Genomic DNA, 20,652 nt, shown 5'->3' with positions numbered 1-20,652 from the left:
GAGCCACCTTCATGCACAGTTAAGGGCACAGCCCTCGAGAAACTCTGGATCTTCTCCCTTGAAGAGTAACCCTGTAGTTAGCAGAGGAATTAAGTCAAGAGACTCAGCAGAGCAAGCCTGAAGAGGAGCAGCACGTGCACAGACTTCTCTGCTCCACCCCCAGCACTCCTGAGCTATGACAAGACCAGTCCTAACTGAAACACCTAGTCTCATTCAAGATTTTTGCACTGGTGGTGGGAGTGCGGGAGAGGGGGGCGGCGCGAGGATGGCTCAGTTGGTTAAGCATCTGCCTTGGGCTCAGGTTCTGATCCCAGCTTCTGGGATCAAGCCTCACATCAGGCTCCTTGCTCAGATGGGAGCCTGCCTCTCCCTCTCCCTCTCCCTCTCCCTGCCACTCCCCCCCTGCTTGAGCTCTCTCTCTCTCTGTGTCAAATAAATAAAATCTTAAACAAAAAAACAAACAAACAAACAAAGACCTGTGCACTGGCCAGGGAGCCAGGAGCAGAATGGAGGTGCTGGTGACTGGCCAGGGAGTTGGCCTGACTCTGAGACCAGTGGCCAACAAGGGAGCTTCTCAGTCCTCCCCCCTGGCAATCCCAGGTGCCTCTCTTGCTGAGAAGCCAATCCTTGGCCCAGAGCTCCTCCTTCTCCCCTCTTCTCAGAGGAGGGATCCTGGGAGAGTATTTGGGGAGGCCTGGGTGTGGAAGGAGGCTGGGAGAACACGTGCCCTGTCTGGTTTGGACCTTACTCACCACAGGCCCAGAAAGACACGGGGCATGAGGCACAGGTCAGTGAGGTCAGAGCATCTCAGGGACCCGGGATTCTGGGAAGGGACTGAGACTCTGAGCTCAGTTCCTGGCTGCTGTGACCAGAGACAAGCGCCCTAACCGCTCAGAATCCCACTTTCTCATCTTTAAAGGGTTAGAACAGACCACCCACCTCCTGGGTCACAGTGGGGATGAAATAAAGCGATCCTTGCGAACCGGCTCCTGGTCCTAACGCGATACCTGTCAGTTAGTTGTGCTGCACTCACGGGTCAGTCCTCTGGCCTGCGTCTGTGTGAAAGCACGTGCCTGCGCTCCCTGCCTTTTTGCTTGAAGGCGATCCCCAAATGACCGCCTGGCAGCCTCAAGACTCCCCAGAACGTCCCGGCACGTCCCAGACGCGTGGGCAGAGGGATGGGATCCCCCTCCTCCCGCAGCGCGGTGCCTGGCGGGGACTGTCCCCTGCTGGGCGCGCCCCGTGGCGGCACACCGTGCGCGCGTGCAGGTCTACACACGCGCACACGTGGATGTGCGTGCGTGCGTGCGACCCGCGCGTTCCGAGGGCTCGGGTTCGCGCGGCGGGGCTGGGGGCCCGGAGCGGGGCCATTGTTGCGCAGCGAACCGCGGCCCCGCGCCCGCCGGGGAGCCAGGCGGGACCCTGCCGGGGAGCCAGATGGGACCCCGCGGGTCCCCTGGGCTCAGCGGCCCCCCAGCTCGGAGCCACGTCTGCTCTCCCACGCGTCCCTGCGAGCAGGAAGGCGGGAGCGAGGGGCTCGCGCCGCTCGGGCCTGGGGCTGCCTGGCTGTTGCCGGGGAGACTTCCCCGGGTCCGGTCCGGCTGCGGAGTGCGGGGGAGGGGAGAGAGGGGCCTGTCTCGGGCGGGTGCCTACCCCCCACTCCCGGCCCCGGTCCTCTCCCGCGAGCCGAGGGAAGGCTGCCGGGCGCCGCCGAGGCCGCGGGATGCCGGGCACAGGCCCAGAGGCCGGTGGAAGCAGAGCGGAGAAGGAGAAAGAGAGGGGAGGGGGAGCGAGTAGCTCGCGGCAGAGGGAACAGCAGATTGCGCCGAGCCAATGGCAACGGCTGGACGAGGTGGCACCAAATTCCCTTCGGCCAATGACGCGCCGGATTCTACAGAAGCCCATTAGCATTTCCCCAGGGGCAGGGGCAGGGGCAGGGGCTGGGGCTCTGGCTGCGGAGCCGCGGTGTGTCTGCGGCATCCTGTTTGCGCGTCTCCAGCCCACAGCGCGCCTCAGCTCTGTCTCCTCCCCTCTCCCGCCCAGGCAGCTCTCCCACGGCGAGCCAACTCTGCGCACTTTGCCCCTTGTTGGCAGCGAATAAAAGGGGTCTTGGGAAATACGGGTCTCGGTCACCCACTGCCAGCTCTAGCCTTTAAATCCCCGGCCCGGGAAGATCCACGCACAGCGTCTCGGAGCCCGACACGGATTCTGCGCCCACAGCGCAGAGGAGGTTCCGAGAGCAGCGTCGCGGGTCACCGCGCACAGGCCGGCTCGGTAACCGAATTCCGCCCTGTGTGCGGGCTGTCCGGAGCCGCGCTCTACCGTCTCAGCCGCGGGGAAGTGCTCCCAGCATCAGAGAGCCCAGATGCCGGCCCACTTGCTGCAAGAGGAGGTGAGCTCCGGGCGATTGCCCCAGACCGCGGGTTCGCGGGCGCTGGGTGGACGAGCGCGTTGAGATCCTCGCGGACTCTTAGCCATCTTTTGCGAGTTGTACTGCTTTCAGTTTGTCGGGAACGTGGAATGTAATTTGAGGACTTTGTTCCCTAACTTTTGTTTCTTAAGCTTTAAAGAAAAACCCGGTCATACTTTCGTGTCTGTGTGCATGCGGGCTTTCCTTTGTGTGTTTTTAGGGATGTGAGTGTTTTATTACCCCTCCTTCCCCCTGCACCTTCACCTTGGGTTCCAGCACCCTCCCCAACCCCTCGGCACAGTTCTTGGGGACTTCCTTCTCTCCGGGCTCTCGGTGGTTAAGCGGGCTTTGGGGGCAGGGTCTGTGTCTCTACTCCACCCTTCCCCCAGCTTGCTGAGGGAGTGAAGTGGCGGGGCTACCGCACGTGTCCTCTCCTCTCCTGACTCTGGTTCCTCTCCCTTTCCAGATCTCTAGCTCCTACACCACCACCACCACCATCACAGCGCCTCCCTCCAGGATCCTGCAGAATGGAGGCGGCAAGTTGGAGAAGCCTTCTCTGTACTTGGAAGGAGACGTCCGCCCTGAAATCAAAGACGACATCTATGACCCAAGCTACAAAGATCCAGAGGGCCCAAAGCCCAAGGTTGAGTATGTTTGGAGAAACATCATCCTTATGTTTCTGCTGCACGTGGGAGCCCTGTACGGGATCACGCTGGTTCCCACCTGCAAGACCTACACCTGGCTCTGGGGTAAGAGATTCTCTTGTGCTTCCGACCCAATACCCCCGCTTCTCCCTACTCCTTTAAGAAGGTAGGATCTTGCATACAGAGGCAACAGCCCTTCCAGGCCCAGGTTTTCCCAGCCCTGTCTCTTGGTTAACCGACAGTGGTGGGCCATGAATGGGGCCTGGGGGGATCGGGATGCAGGAGTGACAATTCTGGGGGTCCTTCAGTGTGGGTCCTGGGCAGGGAGCCCTGAGACCACGTGCTACAGGCCTTGAAGTGAGTAGACCTGTGCCAGAGAGTCAGCTTTCCCTGTTTTCAAGTCATTTGTTTGGCTGCCTGGCCCAGCCCTGCCAAGGCCATGACCTGGGAGGCATGGGAACATGGGACTAGAGCAGCAGCTCTACGGGGGATGTGCGGAGCACACTCAGAGCACAGCAAGAGAAACTGCTCAGGACAAGAGTTAGCAGAAGGGGGAGGAAGAGAAGAGGTTACCCACAAAATTCTTTTGCCCTGGCCCTTGGCCCAGCCAGGCTGCTTTGTTAAACAGACGGCCGAAGAAGGCTCCTTAATAAGCCCAGTTACACAGATGTGCTGCTCTGACTCCATGTAAGTCTCCAGGGAGCTATACATGCCACCGAATGAACGTGTTCTGGGAATGAAATGAGGTCGGGAAAACATTTCCAGTTCCCATCTAGCCTGCTCCAGCCTGTGTCTCCTAATGTCATGAAGTGCCCCCTACCACCCCCCGCCCCCCGCGCCCCGAACCCCTTGCGTGGGGCAGCCAGGCCAGAGAAGAGAGCCCTGAGCAGCCCCAGCCTCGAGGCTGCGGCAGTGAGGGAGACAGTTCCCAGTTTGTCCCTATCCTGCCCTTAGCTCAGCTCTTTCCGGGATGCCTGGCTATGAGCTGATGCAGGGCCCTGCCCCCTGGACACACACATGTGCTTTGCAGGCATTTTCCCCTCTGCTACCCAGAGCCGGACTTGGGAAGGGGGAAGTGGGGGCAGAGAGTCTCAGTGTCCCAGGGGCTCCGCGTTGGCCCTCTCTGAGAACGGTGAGCCAGGATTGCCCTCCAGAAGACCTCTTGAGGGGTTCCAGCACAATCTTGGGTATGGGGTGCTTGCCGACAGCTGCACTCTTGGAGGACGGTGTGTGGAAGGGCCCAGTTGTAGCTGCTTCCCCCAGGACCTCTTTTTTCTAAAGGTGGTTGTCTTGGGAAATCCTCTGAGTGCCAGAGACAGAGAAGTAGAGCTGGGTAGATCCGCTCTCTTTGGGATTTCTAATTTTCCAGGTACAACTGGGACAACAGTGCTTTTTTAGGATTAGAAAGGTAGTTTCCTTAGATGATCAATGTAGGTCATTGCTGGGGCCGGCCAGGCTCAGAGAATCAGTTCATCTGCAGACCAGGAAGGGCTCTTTTATCTGGGAAGGGCAGGGGATGTGTGTTCTCTGCATCTCCGAGAAGCCAGGGGAAGAACTTCACCTGCAGTGGGAGAGGTCAAGAGCAGGAGGAAGATCTCTCAGGGAGACTTTGGCTTCCCCTCTCCACCCTTTCTCCCCAGTAGAGGAGTCTTCACAAGTAGTTTTTGTCACCTGGAAAGCCCCTTGCAGCCTCAGGACACCCTGTAGGCCTGGTGAAGCCCAGAGTGTGGCCAGACGGCCGCTCACTGCTCCTCACCCTTGGCTGCTGGGGCAGGGGGAGGGGCGGGCAGAGGACGATCCCCAAGCCCAGGCTGCAGCCACTAGCTTTTTGGTGTCCTGCCCCTGGATGTGTACCGTGCCTTTGGACAGAGAAACATGGCCCACGGGGACTGGATGGTGACTTTCTTTTCCTGTTCCTGGGCCCTGTGCTGGATGACTTTGGCGGATGACCAGCTGGTGGAAGGGAAGGCAGAATAGGAAGAGCAGGGGGAGGGTCAGAGGTCCCCCTTCCAAGCTGAGGAGTTTCGCGTCACCTTTTCTTGTTTTATCCCTAAGGACAGTGTTAAATTAGCGACTGGTTGTGATTCCAGTATTTCTTATGACGCTGAGCAATTTTGAGAGCCTCTCTGAAGAGCCCTTAGGGGGAGGACTGAAGAGAGATCTCTGGGAACACTGAGGGCCGAGGGGTAAAAGTTCTCAGGTCTCTTTCTTGGAACCAAAATGATGAGACCTGACTTAGGCCGACAATCTGGACGTTAGTAGAGACATGACTCTCCCACTGGCTTACGGTCTTCTGTTAGACAGGCTTTCAAGGTTGATAGGAAAAGGCACTGGAGTGTATGGGCTCTTTTCCCAAGGACCCTGGTAATGCTACGATCTTAGGCACTTTCTGAGTCGACTTGCCAGGGTCCTCAGTGGAAGACCTCGGAGGACCTCCGAGCTTCTGAGTGCTTCTGCTTTCGCCTGAAGCCATTTTTCTTCCTCCTCGATGTTTGGTGGGCTGTGGCTCAACTCTCACTTTTCCAGGTGCAGGCAGATAGTGTATCTGGAGAGAAGTCAGCACATGGCTGGAGGCCAGCAAGTTGCCCGAGGCCCTTATGTCAGCCCAGAGTATGGGACGGTGGGTAGAACTTGTGCTGGGACAGACTCTGGCTCCATGGTTGTCCTCCAGATCCTGGAGGAGGGATAGGAGAGCATGGAGGAAGATAGGGTTAGGAGAGGAGGGGGGCGGGGGTTGTTTAGGAAGCTGGTATCTATGGCTGGAGAAGAACACGGGACAATTTGTGACACTGTGCAGTGTCTCTGACTGCGACTGAGTTCTGTGGCCACTGAAGATCCATTGTTTCTAGCTGCTTCCCCAGGAATGAAACATTGTCAACAGTCACTGCTCTATCAAGGCCTCAGCCCCTGCCTGCTAGAGCCAACAGAGGAGGACGGGTTATACCCAGGAACCCAGTTCCCAGTTAGAGACTGTATCTCTATATCATCCAGAGATTAGATCCTGCAGGCCTCCAGGAAAGGTGTGGCCGGACAGTGCTGGGGTGTTTCAGCGAACACTTGGAGGATTTCCTGCCGCCATCTAGAATTAGCCTTGCCAGAGGGAGTATGGGCTGACCAAGGCATATGGCGAAAGAGAGACGCAGGAACCATGTGGGTATCTTGGGGAGGTGGACAGGACAGCAGGAACAAAGAGTGCTTGTTGACAGAAAACCTGGTCTCCAACCATGGCTCCATTTCTCACCAGCCATGTGACCCTAGATAAACACTTCACTTCTCAGCGTGTATTCCTTCTTCCACCGCAAGGATGGAAGGATGTTAGACCCCGTTCAAGGTATTCGGTGACTCAGAGAAGATTAAGTCCTTAGCAAAGCTTAAGACAGGGCAGATTTTCCCCTGATAGGACTGCACTGCCTGCTAGAATATTGAAATGCTTTCATGATAGTTGGTACACAGTCATCGTTCAGAGCCCTGTAAGTGTCCCTGAGAGTTCAGGGTCCCCTGAATTGACCAGCGCTCAGACCATCTTAGCTTTCAAGTAGCTTAATACCACCCTTGCTTATGGGTCGTGAACTTTGCAGGAGTCATCTGTGGTCCTTAAAACTTTGGAAAAGGTTAGCTGAAGATCAAAGGAGATAGGACCAGGGACAGTGTCCCTCAGCACGGAGAATGACAAGTAGCTAGATGGGTGGTGGTAAGAGCCTGCTTCTCTGCCTGGCCTTTCTCAAGTGCCTGGGACTCAGCTAATTCCAGAGGATGGGCAGTAATGGTATTTTTCAAGGGGTAAAAGTGAAGGGACAGAGGAGACCAAGGCATCCCCGGAGTTCAAGGTGAAACAAATCCTCACTCAAAGCCTAAAGAACACACAGACTTGGACGGGAGCCATCATGTGAATGCCTTCCCAGATGAGTGACTGCCCACATTGACTTTCCCTGGTAGGATTCCTCTACTATTTGCTCAGTGCTCTGGGCATAACAGCAGGAGCTCATCGCCTGTGGAGTCACCGGACTTACAAAGCTCGGCTGCCCCTGAGGCTCTTCCTGATCATTGCCAACACGATGGCCTTCCAGGTGAGAAGCTGCCTTTTTGCTCAGCTCTTTTCTCTCTGCTCTTCTGATGGTCCGGGGGCAGAATGGAGAAGCTCAGCACCTAGAGAGGAGCCACACACAGACAGCACTTGGCTGTCCTCTCCCCTTACGGTCACCTCAAGCGCAGCCCCAGTCTGTAAGCCACACTGGAAGAGGGAAGTGGGAGATACACAGGTAATAGTCTCAGTGTCACAGGGTGGTGTTTTGATCCTCAGGTCCCTCTGTTATCACGCAGTCTGGGCCACTGTAGTCCTTTATCATAAGGGCTCACTGTGCCTAAGCCAGGAACTGACCCCGGTTTCCTGGGCAGGCGCTGGACAATAAATTCACGATTCAAGGTGAAAAGCTTAGGATTCCTCCACAACAGGGTGGAGGTTGATGTTTCATAGACTCTTGAACTCCGTGTCCTCAGGTGTAAGAGCAAATACTTCTGTAGCCCCATGTGCCTGACTAGTCTAAGCCCTTGGCATAAATTAGCTCATTAAATCCTCACAACAGTCTTAGAAGGGAGGTACTGTGACCCGCATTTTACAGATGAGGAAACGGGGTGACTGAGAAGTTAGGCGGACCAACATCACGGTCCTGTATCAGGCCGCCAGCCTGGCTGAGTCAAGAATTGAGGTTTGTTGAGGCGGAAGGTGAGTAGCAGAGACAGAAAGCAGGGGAGTGGGAGAAGGGAACTCCTGGTTCGTAAGGGGGAGCCAGGGACAAAAGATGGCCAGTGGTATGGGGCTTAGCTGGGAGCGAGAGGAGAAAGGAAAGAAACTGAACTGATCCCTTTCTTCATGGCAGTGTCCCAGGTACTCGCCACAGTCAGTTAATCCTCTGGGTCATAGCGCTTCATGTCTTGAGGGCCCTGATGTTATCTTTGTGGGGCAAAGGAGGAGACTTAGCACATCCTTTAAGACATTGAAAGAATCCCGGAGGAGGGCAGAGGTCATTTGGAAATGCAGTCCGGACTGTGATTTCTGTGCCGTGATCTGTGTGGCATGAGACTGGAGCTCCCTGAAGCTTCACCCACCAACCAGGACCTGGGGGGCAGGCTGCCTGCCTTGGGTTCGGCACCCCATGAGGACCTTCTCCAACGCATTTTTCTTGCTTAAAGAATTGCCATATGCTTTTCTAACGAAAGCGAGCTCTGTACGATCCCCTCCATTCTGCCCACTCTATAACCCTCAAGAGGCTAGTCCTACTCAGGTGTCCTGGGACTTCAAATTGCTTTTCCACTTCAGCTTCAGTGGCAAGTTGGGGAGCAGAGGGGGCCCGCTGTAGGACTCCTCGGGTTCCCCGACTCCTGGGTATTCTGTGAGGGTGGGCTGAGAGCCAGGGGCTCTTAGAGTTGCCTCTCCCTTGGAATTCTCCACAGAGGCAATCTGGCCAGGCCTACATTCCTCTTCTCTGTCCCTCCAGAACGACGTGTATGAATGGGCCCGAGATCACCGTGCCCACCACAAGTTTTCAGAAACACATGCCGATCCTCACAATTCCCGGCGTGGTTTTTTCTTCTCTCACGTGGGTTGGCTGCTTGTGCGCAAACACCCAGCTGTCAAGGAGAAGGGTGGTTTGCTAGACTTGTCTGACCTCAAGGCTGAGAAGCTGTTGATGTTCCAGAGAAGGTGAGTGAAGCAGTAACAGAGCTAGGCATCTTTTTTCTCTGAGAGCTTATAATTAACCTGAGAAATATACTGGGTTTGTATGTTCCAAATTAAATTTAAAACCCTAATAGTTAATAGCCCACAGGCTCACGGCCGTGGACTGTTGTACTTCCTCTCAGAGTTCTCTTAAGTAAACCAGTTAGATTCAGCAAATACTTAGTGACCTAGGACAGTCAAGGATACAAAGTTGAATGTTTCACAATCCTTACCTTCAAGGGGTTTGTAGCCTGTTGGGAAGCAGACGGAAAACCGAGGGTCTGCATAACTATGATATGTGGTGAGATATTTTCTTTACCAATGAGAGGCACAAAGGAAAGGGAGATAGTGTAGTGGGTGGGGGTCATTGGGGAAAGGTTTATAAAGAAGAGAGCTTTGGAATCCACTGATGGATAGAGATTTTCACAGGTGTGTGCCGGGAGGGAGAGTACAAAAAGAAAGAACATGAAAGCATGTTCCAGCAACAAAGGCCTTCTGCTTGAAGCGTAGGGTGTGGTCGAAGAAAAACCAGAAAGAAGCTGATGCTATTCTTGTAGAGCCTTAAAAGCAGATTTAGGATTTAATTCGAGAGGCAGTGAGAACCCATTACAAGTTTTTTGAGCAGGAACGTGGTGTAACTGGAGGTGTGCTTTAGAAAGGTCACTCTCAGGAGGGTTGAAAAAAAAGAAAAACACCAAGCCAGAGAGGTGAGAAGCAGGGCCAGGAGTTCGGAGGTAATGGGGATCTGTGCTGCGGAAGCAGTGGCAGGAACGAAAGTCTGATGCAGGGAATACTAATGATACAAGAGTGTAAGACTTGAGTGCTGAAGAGAAGCAGGAAGTCCGTTCCCTGGGAATGTCAGTGGCGTGGTCCACATTTGAGACAGTGAAGAATGGCATGGGGCCTCCAGAGGGCTTGCATGCCTGAAGGACAGTGACTCCCTGAGGAGGAAGAGGAACGATTTTGAGGTGGCTAGCGGGACCTGGAGGCAAGACACAAACCCTAGACTCTGCAAAAAACATGGACAGGAAAGAGAAAGGAGCCTAAAGGCAGAATGGAAAAACAGCCTGGGAAGGAGAACTCAAGTTTATGAGCTGGTAACCTGGACCTCACCTGTTTCACCAAGATGGTGTGCTGCTACAGTCAGAAAGAACAATGGATTCAGAGGCTGGAGACAAGCCTTCCAAGCCTTGTTCCACCGGTTCCTACTGGTGTGATCCTAGAAAAATCATATAACCCCTCATTACCTCATTTTCTAAAAACTGGGATGTTCTCAAAAGATTGCCCCACCCCATCCCCTCTTGCTGTGCCTCTGGCTACATGGTACTCAAGTAGAGGGGAAGAGACGGTCCCAGCAGCTACAGAGGAAAATCAGGTGGGACCGGGAGCCGTCCTCTGCCCTCTGACCCGGCGTCTGGTCTCTCTCACTGTAGGTACTACAAACCCGGCATTCTGCTGATGTGCTTTATCCTGCCCACCTTTGTGCCCTACTATTGCTGGGGCGAGACCTTTCAACACAGCTTGTTCGTCGCCACTCTGTTGCGTTATGCCATCGTGCTCAACGCCACGTGGCTGGTGAACAGTGCTGCCCACCTGTACGGATACCGCCCTTACGACAAGAACATTAGCCCCCGAGAGAACATCCTGGTGTCCCTGGGAGCTGTAGGTAAGTCCACTGTCCACAGCAAGACCCTTGTTAGTGGTCCGCTGGTTCGGGTATTAGACGAGGAGCCAGAAAAACCAGATGAACCTGTTTTAGGCCTTCTTGCTGGCTGGTTTTCCACTAAGGGACAGTATATGAGAAGACTCTTTGGAGTTGGGCAGCAGGTCTCCTGTAAAAAGGAAAGGGTAAAAAGCAACAGTGCCTTTGATTTCAGGTTCCAGAACCTTCACAAACACTATGTTTGATCAACCCCTTTGGGTGTTCCTTTTCCCAGTCACCTTTGGGGCCGAGTTCCCAAGTCTCGCTTGGGGCAGGGAACACATAAATGGAACAACAGGATCATCTGGAGAGGCCGCGAGTCTTGTGTTTTATATTCAGACGTGGCATAGGAGCCCCTGGGTGCTGCAGTCAGCTAGGCATCCGACTCCACTCTTGGTTTTGCCTCGGGTTGTGATCTTGGGGTTGTGAGCTCAAGCCCCATGTTGGGCTCTGAGCTCATGGAGGAGTCTGCTTGGGATTCTCTCTCCCTCCGCCTCTGCCCTTCCCCACTGCACTCTCTCTCTCAAAAAAATTACGTAAATCTTAACTCTTAAAAAAAAAAAAAAAAGAAAGAAATATGTTCTATAAAATGTAGAATAACTCCTTGTCATTTCATGTAATCAGCTTCTGTTTTCTCTTGCTATATTCGAGTAGGTCGTATTTGAAGCGTATGCCGTGCTGTAGGGCTTGCTGGTGCCAATACGAAGGACATCAAAGCACTTGTTTATGGCTATTAATGACCACCTATCAGCCTTATCTCTTGTCCTCTCTTTTTCTCCTGCTTCTCTTCTGTGCCAGTAGCAGCCCTTACCCACAACGTAGCTTCGGGAACCACCCCTAAAGCGGTTGGTTTGCTCACAAATGCCTGCTGGCGGATCTAATGCTAGCTATTCGTGAATTTCTTTCTGTTGTTCCAGTCCCACTAGCCAGAGCCCAAGACAACGGGCTTCTGCCATCTGTCTCCATTCTTTCTCTGTCACTGCTGACGACTAAATATAGACCTTGACCAAGGCCTGGAATTTATTTTCCTTAAGCAGACCCCTGTGGCCTCTTCCTCACCAGTGATCAGGTGCCATCATTGGACATACAGTGTATCTAGGCAGCCTCACTGGTGCACACGTTTCTGCACACCACAGCCTCGCCTTTGCTTTCTCTCTTTCGAAAATCTTCCTTTAGATTCTCAACCCCGGTTATCTCTCCTGTGTGGACTGAGGCATTCTTTCCTGTCTCTTTGGCCCTCTCATGCATCTCACTTTCTGCCCTTGCGCCTGTTCTCCTTTGACCCATGTTTGAAATCAATCACTTCGGCTATGTAAGTCTGAGATTTTCATAGAAATAGAAGTTTCTAGAATGAGATTTGTCCTGCATCACCCCAGGGTCTACGCTGAGTTTCCCCAACTCCAGCCTCTTTATGAGCATCGGTTCAGAATGGCGGCCGGTGTCTTACTTCGTCTCAGCTGCCCTTCATCTCTGCTCCCTGTCTCTCCTCCCTTATCACCTCCACCTTTGTTCTGCTGTAGCTAGTTTCTGTCTGCCACTCTAATCTGTTCTTCTTGAGTTACCTGCCTCACAGTCACATGCTCATTTGCTCGAAGTCAAAGCTGACCTCCTCCCTGGAGCCTTTCTCCCGAGGTATCTTGCTGCCCCAGTTGCAAAGTCTTGTCCCTTCTTCTATCTGTGAACCTTCCTTTTTTTTTTTTTTTTTTTTTTGTCTCTCTGGGCTCTGTGTGTATCTGATTCCATTTTAAATCTGATAAGTAGAGGCCTGTTTCGAGCTTTCATGGAGCCCTGGTACAAAGCCACTTATGGAAATTAGTAATCCTGTCAGTACCTTTGGCCTTGTGGTTATCCCAGCCTCCTACTCAGTTCACACTGAATAATCAGGTGTCACACGGAGAGGACATACCTTGACTTGCCCTGGATGGTGTCATTTACTCTGTAGGACTTCCTTCATTTGCTTGTTATTAATATCATTACTACTCTCCGGGGGTTCTTTTATCTTCAAAGAGCTCGCTGTGCTCTTTTATTAGCTGTTCTTGACCCAACTTTCCCGCAGCTTTCGGAGGGTCCGTATTGTTAATTGTTGAATACCATGCAAAAGAAGAGTCCTGCCAAGGGTTGGAGAACTTGCTTTCTGTGGAGTTTCCAAAGCTTTACCTCTTACTGAAATTCTCCGGACACCAGAATGTCTTTGTTTTCCCTCAGCCCAGCAAAGTGAACCCCTCCTCTCAGAACCTCAGAGGTTAGAGGGAATATCTAAGCATTTTCATTCTTATTCCCTCAGAGAAATTCTGTTTTATTAGACTCTCCCCCCTGCCGCCGGCCCCCGCCCCCCACCACACACACCCCAGGGTCAAAGCTCAAAGAACAAGAAGCCGGAGCAGTGCATTCCAAACCGGTAGAAGTTGAGGAAACGCGGGACCCTGCACTGGGCCCCTTTTCTCCTGACGTTGGGCTGTTAACTGCCCAGTTTCATCTGTACTGTCCCCCATTGTCCCCACTTAGAGGTGGTTGGAAGAAGCGCGGCCAAAGTCCTTCATTTGGGACTCTCTGCTCTCCCCACCCTGACACGTGCTTGTGTACCCCAAGAGCCTGTGGGGGTCTCAGACCAATACTTATGGAACTTTCCCACCTAAAATCCCTTCCCGGCCCTGAGCCCTTTCTCTCTAGTCGGCTTAGCCTCTGAGAGGAATCCCCGGTCCTCCTCTGACACAGGCTCTTAGAAAGACTTGGTGGCCAGGTCTCCCCAGTTATTTCTCAAGATGCCTCTGAGGCGATCAGTCTGGTTCAGAGCAGAAGAGACCGGACTTGCTCGTTTGTTCAGCAACAGCAAGTTTCTGCTGGGTTTGAGGTCCGCTGCTGGACACCCCGCCTGCGGAGACCGAGAAGAACGAGAAGACCGCATTGTGCTGCGCGGCTCCATAACTCTTGTCCTTGCTTTTGTTCCAGGGGAGGGCTTCCACAACTACCACCACTCCTTCCCCTACGACTATTCTGCCAGCGAGTACCGCTGGCACATCAACTTCACCACCTTCTTTATTGATTGCATGGCCGCCCTCGGTCTCGCTTACGACCGGAAGACAGTATCCAAGGCTGCCGTCTTGGCCAGGATTAAAAGAACTGGAGATGGAAGCTACAAGAGTGGCTGAGTTTGGGGTCCCTCGGGTTCCTTCTCCAAAAGCCAGCCAGGCACAGGTTTAATGTTCTGTTTATTAACTACTGAATAATGCTACCAGGATGCTAAAGATGATGATGTTAACCCATTCCAATACAGTATTCTTTTAAAATCGAAAGCCAACAACTCTGCCTTCATGATGCTAAGCCGAGATTCTTAGTTCTTCTCTTATCCTCTCTCTCTTCTAGTCCATTGTCCTTTTCTCTGTTTGGTTCTTAATCACCTTCCTTTCTGTCCTCGCTCATTGCCTCCCAGGCAAGCAGCTGGTCATTTGTGGGTGGGTGTCCAGCTTCCACAGCCTAGACAACCTTACTGTAGTCCAAAATCAGTGGTCTTTGCCCCACATAACTCTTTCCTTGAGCTGTCCTGAGCTTTAGGATGGGTGGCTCATGCTAGAGGTATGAGAACATACCTTCTGGGAAGGCCCATGTTAATTATCTTCAGCTCAGGCTTTTGCGAGTTGGAATGGAAAATAACTTTATTTGGCACGAAGCTTCTAAAGCAGGTAAACCGGCAGGGGAGAGAGTTCGAGTGCATGGTATGATTGAGAGGTAAAGATGGGGTGAGGTGGGAAACAAGGCAAGGAGCTTCTGCTGGGATTGGACACACAGTTGCTTGCCTGGTGAGGACTTGGACCCCCACCAGATGGCATGCCTCCTTTCTCTCCTGACTCTGACTAGGGAATGGCCATAGAGCCCAGCAGTGCTAGAACACAAAAGCAAATCTCAGTGTCCCAGTGTAGTTTAGGTTGGGGATAAAGAAGAAGCATTTAGTTTGTAGTAAAAGTGGTCTCTCCTGGGGAAGGATTTTTTTTTTTTCTTCAATAACAGGAAGATTTCTTATTCCATATGACAAGAAATCTTGAGGTTGGTTGTTTCCAGAATTGGAGAATCTAGCAGATCACGGAATCATCAAAATTCTTTCATCTTTTCTGCTCTGCCTTCTTCGGGCCATTGGTCATCTCCCGTCATGGTAATAAGGTGGCTGAAGCATTTCCAGACATCCAAAAAAGGAACGTGTTTGTGGCATAGTGGTGAGCATAGCTGTCTTCCCAAAAAGGAAGGCTTTTAAGCGGTGGAGTTGGGTCCAACAACAAAATACATATACATACACACTCTGCTTAGAACGTTCAAGTAATTCACTTAGGGTATTTCCCTCTGAAAGAGGGGTGCTTGAAGAAGAGGAGAAATGAGGTGGGTTGTCTACTCTCCTCTCACTGCTGGACAGGAGATGGAGAGGTTCAGGGCTAGGTCTGTTGGCAGTTCCTAAGAGATGACTTTACAAAAGAAGGGCTCTGAGAACACATTGCCAGGGGATTCAGAAGGTTACTACTGAGTAAGTCATTGGGTGTCCTGATTTAGAAGCTGGTTATACAAACAAGTTAAATGTTACGTTCATTCATTCATTCTAGTTTCTCCTTGGAATGAGTACAAACTAGAAAGCTTCTCCCTGCAGTGCTGAACCATTTCTCCCAGTCCTTCTCAGTTAACTTTGAGCGTAAAGTGTAGGACTGCCTGGGGGGCGAGGTAGGAATCTCTTAATTACTGTGGGTTTTGATTCCTGGCTCTACCCTATCTGTGCATCCCTCCCCTCCGCGGTTCTATCTCCTCCCTGATGTTTTCTTCTCTTTCTGGACAGGAAGCCTCCTCTGTGTGTACTCGGAGGCAGTGATGGTTCTTGCTCACCAGGCAGCTCCCTCTCCTGCAGACAGAACGCTCAGGGCCACTGAACCACTGTTTCTCTTCATAAAGTTAGCCGCCACTTTCGCTTGGCCTCCAGAGCCCCTCCACCTACACCCCCGAGCTCCCCTGCCACACTGATGACTCAAGAAGAGGCTGGCAAACCTTACTAGAAACATCCCTGGCTCAGGCACTCTCTCTCATGAGGCACAACCAGGCCAGAGGCTTGGATTGTGCCCGTGAGGCAGCCATGGAGCAAGAAAGGGGTTTGTTTTTAGCCTCCTCTGTCTCACTCAGTACGCCTGCCCAGCCCAAGTCCGTGCTCCCAGCGGACAGTGCAATGCTTGTAGAAGTAGGAGGGAGCCTAGTCTTCACTGGGAAGCACAAGAAGCAAAGGAAAGTTCCAAAGTGCCTCATGCAAAAGGAGGCCCTATTCCCTGGAGTCAGGATGTATTGCAAAGCCCAAGACTTGGGATCTGAAATGCCATGAACTTTGCTGAACAGCATCTCTGTTTGGCAAGCTAACCAGCATTCCCCACCACACAGCCTAGGGCCACAGCCAGGGTAGTGTAGAAGAGGTCTGAAGAAAGCATCAGTGTTTTGAGAACCTCGGACTACCCCTGTCCCTGTACCTCAGTCATCAATGCAAAAGTCTGGCTTTACTCTCTGAAAGATTGGAAATGTACAATACCAAATGCTCTCTGTGCTGTTGAGCCCCAGTAGTGGAAGGGAAGAGGGCCTTTCTTCCGTATGTATTGAATAGACAGAGGCTACAAGGGTTCCCTGGACTAAAGGCATCCTCACCTTTAGAGCTGTTCCTCTCAGTAGAAAAGACTCTAATGGAACATCACTGTAGTTCAGATCTGCTGGCTTGTGGACTTAGCCCTTGGAAATGCCTGTTGGGTAGTTTCAGTTCGACAGGTTATCAGATGCCTGCTTTATAATTTTGGACCAAAACCAAGTCTATCTTTCTATTCTAATCCTGTCCCAGGGATCTGGTCCGTACCATGACCCTACACAAGGCTGGACAGGGTCCTCAGGCTGAGGGCCCCTCCGTATAGGAGAATGTGGAGGTAGAGGGGTGTCTGCTAAGTAAGGAATACTTGTCTTCAAGATTTTAAAGCTGAATTCAGTTGACACATTAATGATCCAGAAACTCAAGTCTGAATTTCTAACAGTCCTTGCTTTGTGGGTGTGCCGACAACTTATTTGGGTGCCTTACATCTTTTCTAATCAGTGTTGCATATGAGCCTGCTCTCACTCCCTCCTCACTCCCTCTGTGGAGTTCCTTTGCACCTGAGACCCTGCAGAAGTGGCTGGTAGAAGAGGGGGCCTGGCTGGAGAATTATCGGTGTAGCTGTTCACAGGATTCCCTTCTGGGCTTCATTTTGGAAACTTTTCTTAGGGCTGTTTTTATTAAGTGCCCACATTTGATGGAGGGTGGAAGTAATCTGAATGTATTTGATTTATGATATTTTTTAGATTAAAAGATGGTTGTAGCATTTAAAATGGAAACTTTTTCTCCTTGGTTTGCTAGTATCCTGAGTGTATTCTCTGTAAGTATAGCTCAAATGGGTCAGCGTGAAAGGTCAAAGAAAGCAAGGTGTCCACGTGACGCGGGTGGTTAAGGCCAGCGCCTCTCCTACCACTGTGCCACTGACTTGCTGTGTGACCCTGGGCAAGTCACTTAACTATAATGTGCCTCAGTTTTCCTTCTGTTAAAATGGGATAATAATACTGACCTACCTCACAGGGCAGTTTTGAGGCGTGACTAATGCTTTTTATAAAGCATTTTGGGATCCTTCAGCAGAGGAATTCTTTTAAGTCCTGAGTATTTTTATAGTAGCAGTATCCACCGTGAACTTGTGTCCACCATGAACCGTGCGTCCTGGATGCTATCATTAATCGATACAATTCTCTCTGAGAGATTGGATAAATCCATTGGATAAGTGGTGGATAACTAGCCAGACAAAATTTGAGAATGCATAAACTTATTGCCATGGAAATGATACACAGGATACCTTTTCCTTGATTGGGTGAGATTTTTTCCCTTTTATGTGGGATAGTAGTTATTTGTGACCTAAGGATAATTTTGGAATAATTTCTATTAATATCAACTCTGAAGCTTAGTTGTACTGATCTGAAATTGTGTTTGTTCATAATAAAAGTGAAGTGAATCTGATTGTACTGTGTCTGGGTGATTTTTGGCTGTGATTCAAAGTTTCCTGGAACTTATCTCTATGGTCTACCACACTGACTGTCCCTGTTCCATGTACCTTTAAGAGTAAAAAAGAAGTCAGATGCTACACTGGCTGACTCATACCCTGGTAACCCGCCCTGCCCTGCCTAAGGGTAACTTTAGGTTAAATGCAGCCTTGGCAGCAGGAAACCAGGAGTCTGCTGCCGTGAAGTCAAACACATTTACACCAGTTGGCGCTTAGGTCCTGGGGAAATGCCAGGTGTCTGGTGTGTCACATGGTCACATGGGCCCAAGACAGAGACACAGAGAGGAAGAGAACAGCAGGAGAGGCCCAGGCTGGGCAGTCTAGGTCATTCATCCAAAGAAACATGAAGAAATGTGGTCCCTCCTGGGAATTCAGTGGCTTCCTGAAAATGCTGATGAACCACAGCAGGAAGAAAGGAAAAACAATCCAAGGGAGGGTTTGTAAGCGATAAAGTATGCTCCATGATCTTAAGGTGGAAAAGCCTTAGCCTTTACCACTTACCTGAGAATCCTCATTAGAATGTAGAAAAGAGAATGTAGACTTTTTACAGTTTGAAGAAGCTCCATCTTCCGGTAGGAGCCACCTTGACAATGCCTAGGCTTCTGAGTTCCCCAGAACCAGCTCTCCTTGCTCGCTGATGCAGGTTGCCCTCACCTTGGATGAAAAGCAAGATTGTTTCAGAGTAATTCCGAGCATGTAAAATCAAGTCTTTATTCATGGAGGCCTCGTCAGGCCTTAATAACCTGAGTGGATAGTGGCATTCTCTTCACCAGTATCTGCCTTTCCACCCCTTTCCCTCTATTTTGTTTAAAATGTTCAGGCTGGGGGCGCCTGGGTGGCTCAGTAGGTTAAAGCCTTTGCCTTCAGCTCAGGTCATGATCCCAGGGTCCTGGGATCAAGCTCCGCATTGGGCTCTCTGCTTAGCAGAGAGCCTGCTTCTCCCCGCCCCCACCCCCCACCCCACCCCGCCCCACTGCCTACCTTTCCGCCTGCTTGTGATCTCTGTCAAATAAATAAATAAAATCTTTTTAAAAAAATAAAATAAAATAAAATGTTCAGGCCGGACTATTGTTTCCCATGCTCGGAAACTGCACCCTTCCTTCCAAGTATCAGCTTTGTTTCCCATTAACTGGCATCCAATTGAAACAATTTGTTCTCACTAAACTCTGCTACTTTCTTTTCCTTTCCTCCTCTCTGCTGCCTGGTTGTCCTGATGGAACTGGCTTCTCTGCTTCCTCCAGGCAGTCTGTATTCTGTACATTTGCTATTTAACCCTGTGGCAGTTTTCTGATTCCTGTCTGCAAAAGTTCCAAGAAGGGGAAAGAAAGGGGAGAGCTCCGAGAGCTTGACCAGAATGTTCAGTTGAATTCAAGATTGAGAGAGAAAAGGAATACATAATGAACTCCCTGTAAGGGTGAGTTGGACAAAAAGAGCTCCCAGAGGGGCAAAGTAATGAACTCTTCTTGATGTGTTTTGTGTGCAGAGGTAGAAAGAAGTTAAGGCTCTACTTAATAACCAAGGTTTAACCACGGGACAAGGATAAAATAATTTAAGATAATAAAGGAGAAGAGCATAGAAATACGATTTCTGATGCCCAATGGCCACCAATTTTCTCCTTCTTCCCTAAAGGAAGAACCAAGATAGTCCCTAGAAGTATCCGCCCGGGGCAGAAAAAGAAAGAAAAGGCATCCAGATTGGAAAGTAAGAAGTAAATCCATCTCTGTATGCAAATGACACGATTTTGTATATAAGAAAATCCTAAAGAATCCACACAGAAAAAACTATTAGAGCTAATAAACAAATTCAGCAAGGTGCAGAATACAAGATCAAAACAAAAATAAATCAATTGTATTTCTATAAACTGGCAATGAATAATACACAAATGAAATTAAGAAAAGACTTCCACTTGTAACAGCATCAAAAAGAATAGGATAAGTAGAAATAAATCTAGCAGTAGAAGAATGGTACATAGTTGGGGCGCCTGGGTGGCTCAGAGTTTAAGCCTCTGCCTTCAGCTCAGGTCATGGTCTCCGGGTCCTGGGATCGAGCCCCGCATCAGGTTCTCTGCTCAGCGGGGAACCTGTTTCTCCCTCTCTGTCTGCCTGCCTCTCTGCCTACTTGTGAGCTCTCTCTCTGTGTCAAATAAATAAATAAAATCTTAAAAAAAAAAAAAAAAGAATGGTACATAGTTAACTACAAAATGTCATTGAAAGAAATTAAAGAAGGGGTCCCTAGCTGGCTTAGTTAGTAAAACATGTAACTCTTGATCTCGAGGTTGTGAGTTCAAGCCCCATGCTGGGTTTAGAGATTACTTAAAAATAAACTCTTAGGGGGACACCTGCCTTCGGCTCAGGTCATGATCCCAGGGTCCTGGGATGGAGCCCCGCATCAGGCTCTCTGCTCAGCAGGGAGCCTGCTTCCCCCCATCTCTCTCTGCCTGCCTCTCTGCCTACTTGTTATCTCTCTCTCTCTGCGTCAAATAAATAAATAAAATCTTTTAAAAAAAAGATTTTATTAAAAAAAAAAAAAACCTCTTAGGTGTGCCTAGGAGGCTCAGTCGGTTAGCCACTGCCTTCAGCTCAGGTCATGATCCTGGGCTCCTGGGATCTAGTCATCCATGGTTGGGGGGGTGGGGATTGTTCAATGGGGAGCCTGCTTCTCCCTCTCCCTGCCCCCGCTTATGCTCTTTCTAGCTCTCTCTCTGTCAAATAAACAAATAAATAAATAAAATCTTTAAAAGTAACAGTAAATAAGTAAAATCTTTAAAAAGATAGAAAGAAATTAAAGAAGACCTAAATAAATGGAAAGAAATCTCATGTTCATGAACTGGAAGATGGAAATTGGTAATATGCCCCAAATTTATCTACAGATTCAATGCAATTCTTATCAAAATTCCAATTGCCTTTTTCAACAGAAATTGGCAAGCTGATACTAAAATTCATATGGAAATTGTAATGACCCAGAATAGTCAAAACAAACCTGAAAAAGAAGCACACATTGGAGGACTCATTTCCTGACTTCAAAATTACTTCAAAGGCCCAGTAATCAAGACAGTGTAGTACCAGTATAAGGACAGATATATAGAGTAGATATATAGAGTA

The 20,652-nt window shown here is 50.5% G+C and overlaps 1 protein-coding gene across 1 annotated transcript; it reads left to right on the top strand.

Annotated features, from left to right (window-relative positions):
• The first annotated feature begins 1,316 nt into the window (after positions 1-1,316).
• SCD (stearoyl-CoA desaturase) lies at positions 1,317-17,508 on the top strand. Its single transcript, XM_080823257.1, has 6 exons — positions 1,317-2,392; positions 2,877-3,159; positions 6,991-7,121; positions 8,550-8,755; positions 10,204-10,436; positions 13,422-17,508. The coding sequence occupies exons 1-6, from the start codon at positions 2,366-2,368 to the stop codon at positions 13,619-13,621; spliced, it is 1,080 nt and encodes a 359-aa protein (XP_080679383.1). The 5' UTR covers positions 1,317-2,365; the 3' UTR covers positions 13,622-17,508.
• Positions 17,509-20,652: the final 3,144 nt, after the last annotated feature.

This window comes from Martes martes (assembly GCF_963455335.1).
Source record: "Martes martes genome assembly, chromosome: 14".
NCBI lineage: Eukaryota > Metazoa > Chordata > Mammalia > Carnivora > Mustelidae > Martes > Martes martes.
The sequence above is the reverse complement of the archived record's forward strand: the minus strand, read 5'-3'. Positions and strand labels throughout refer to the sequence as shown.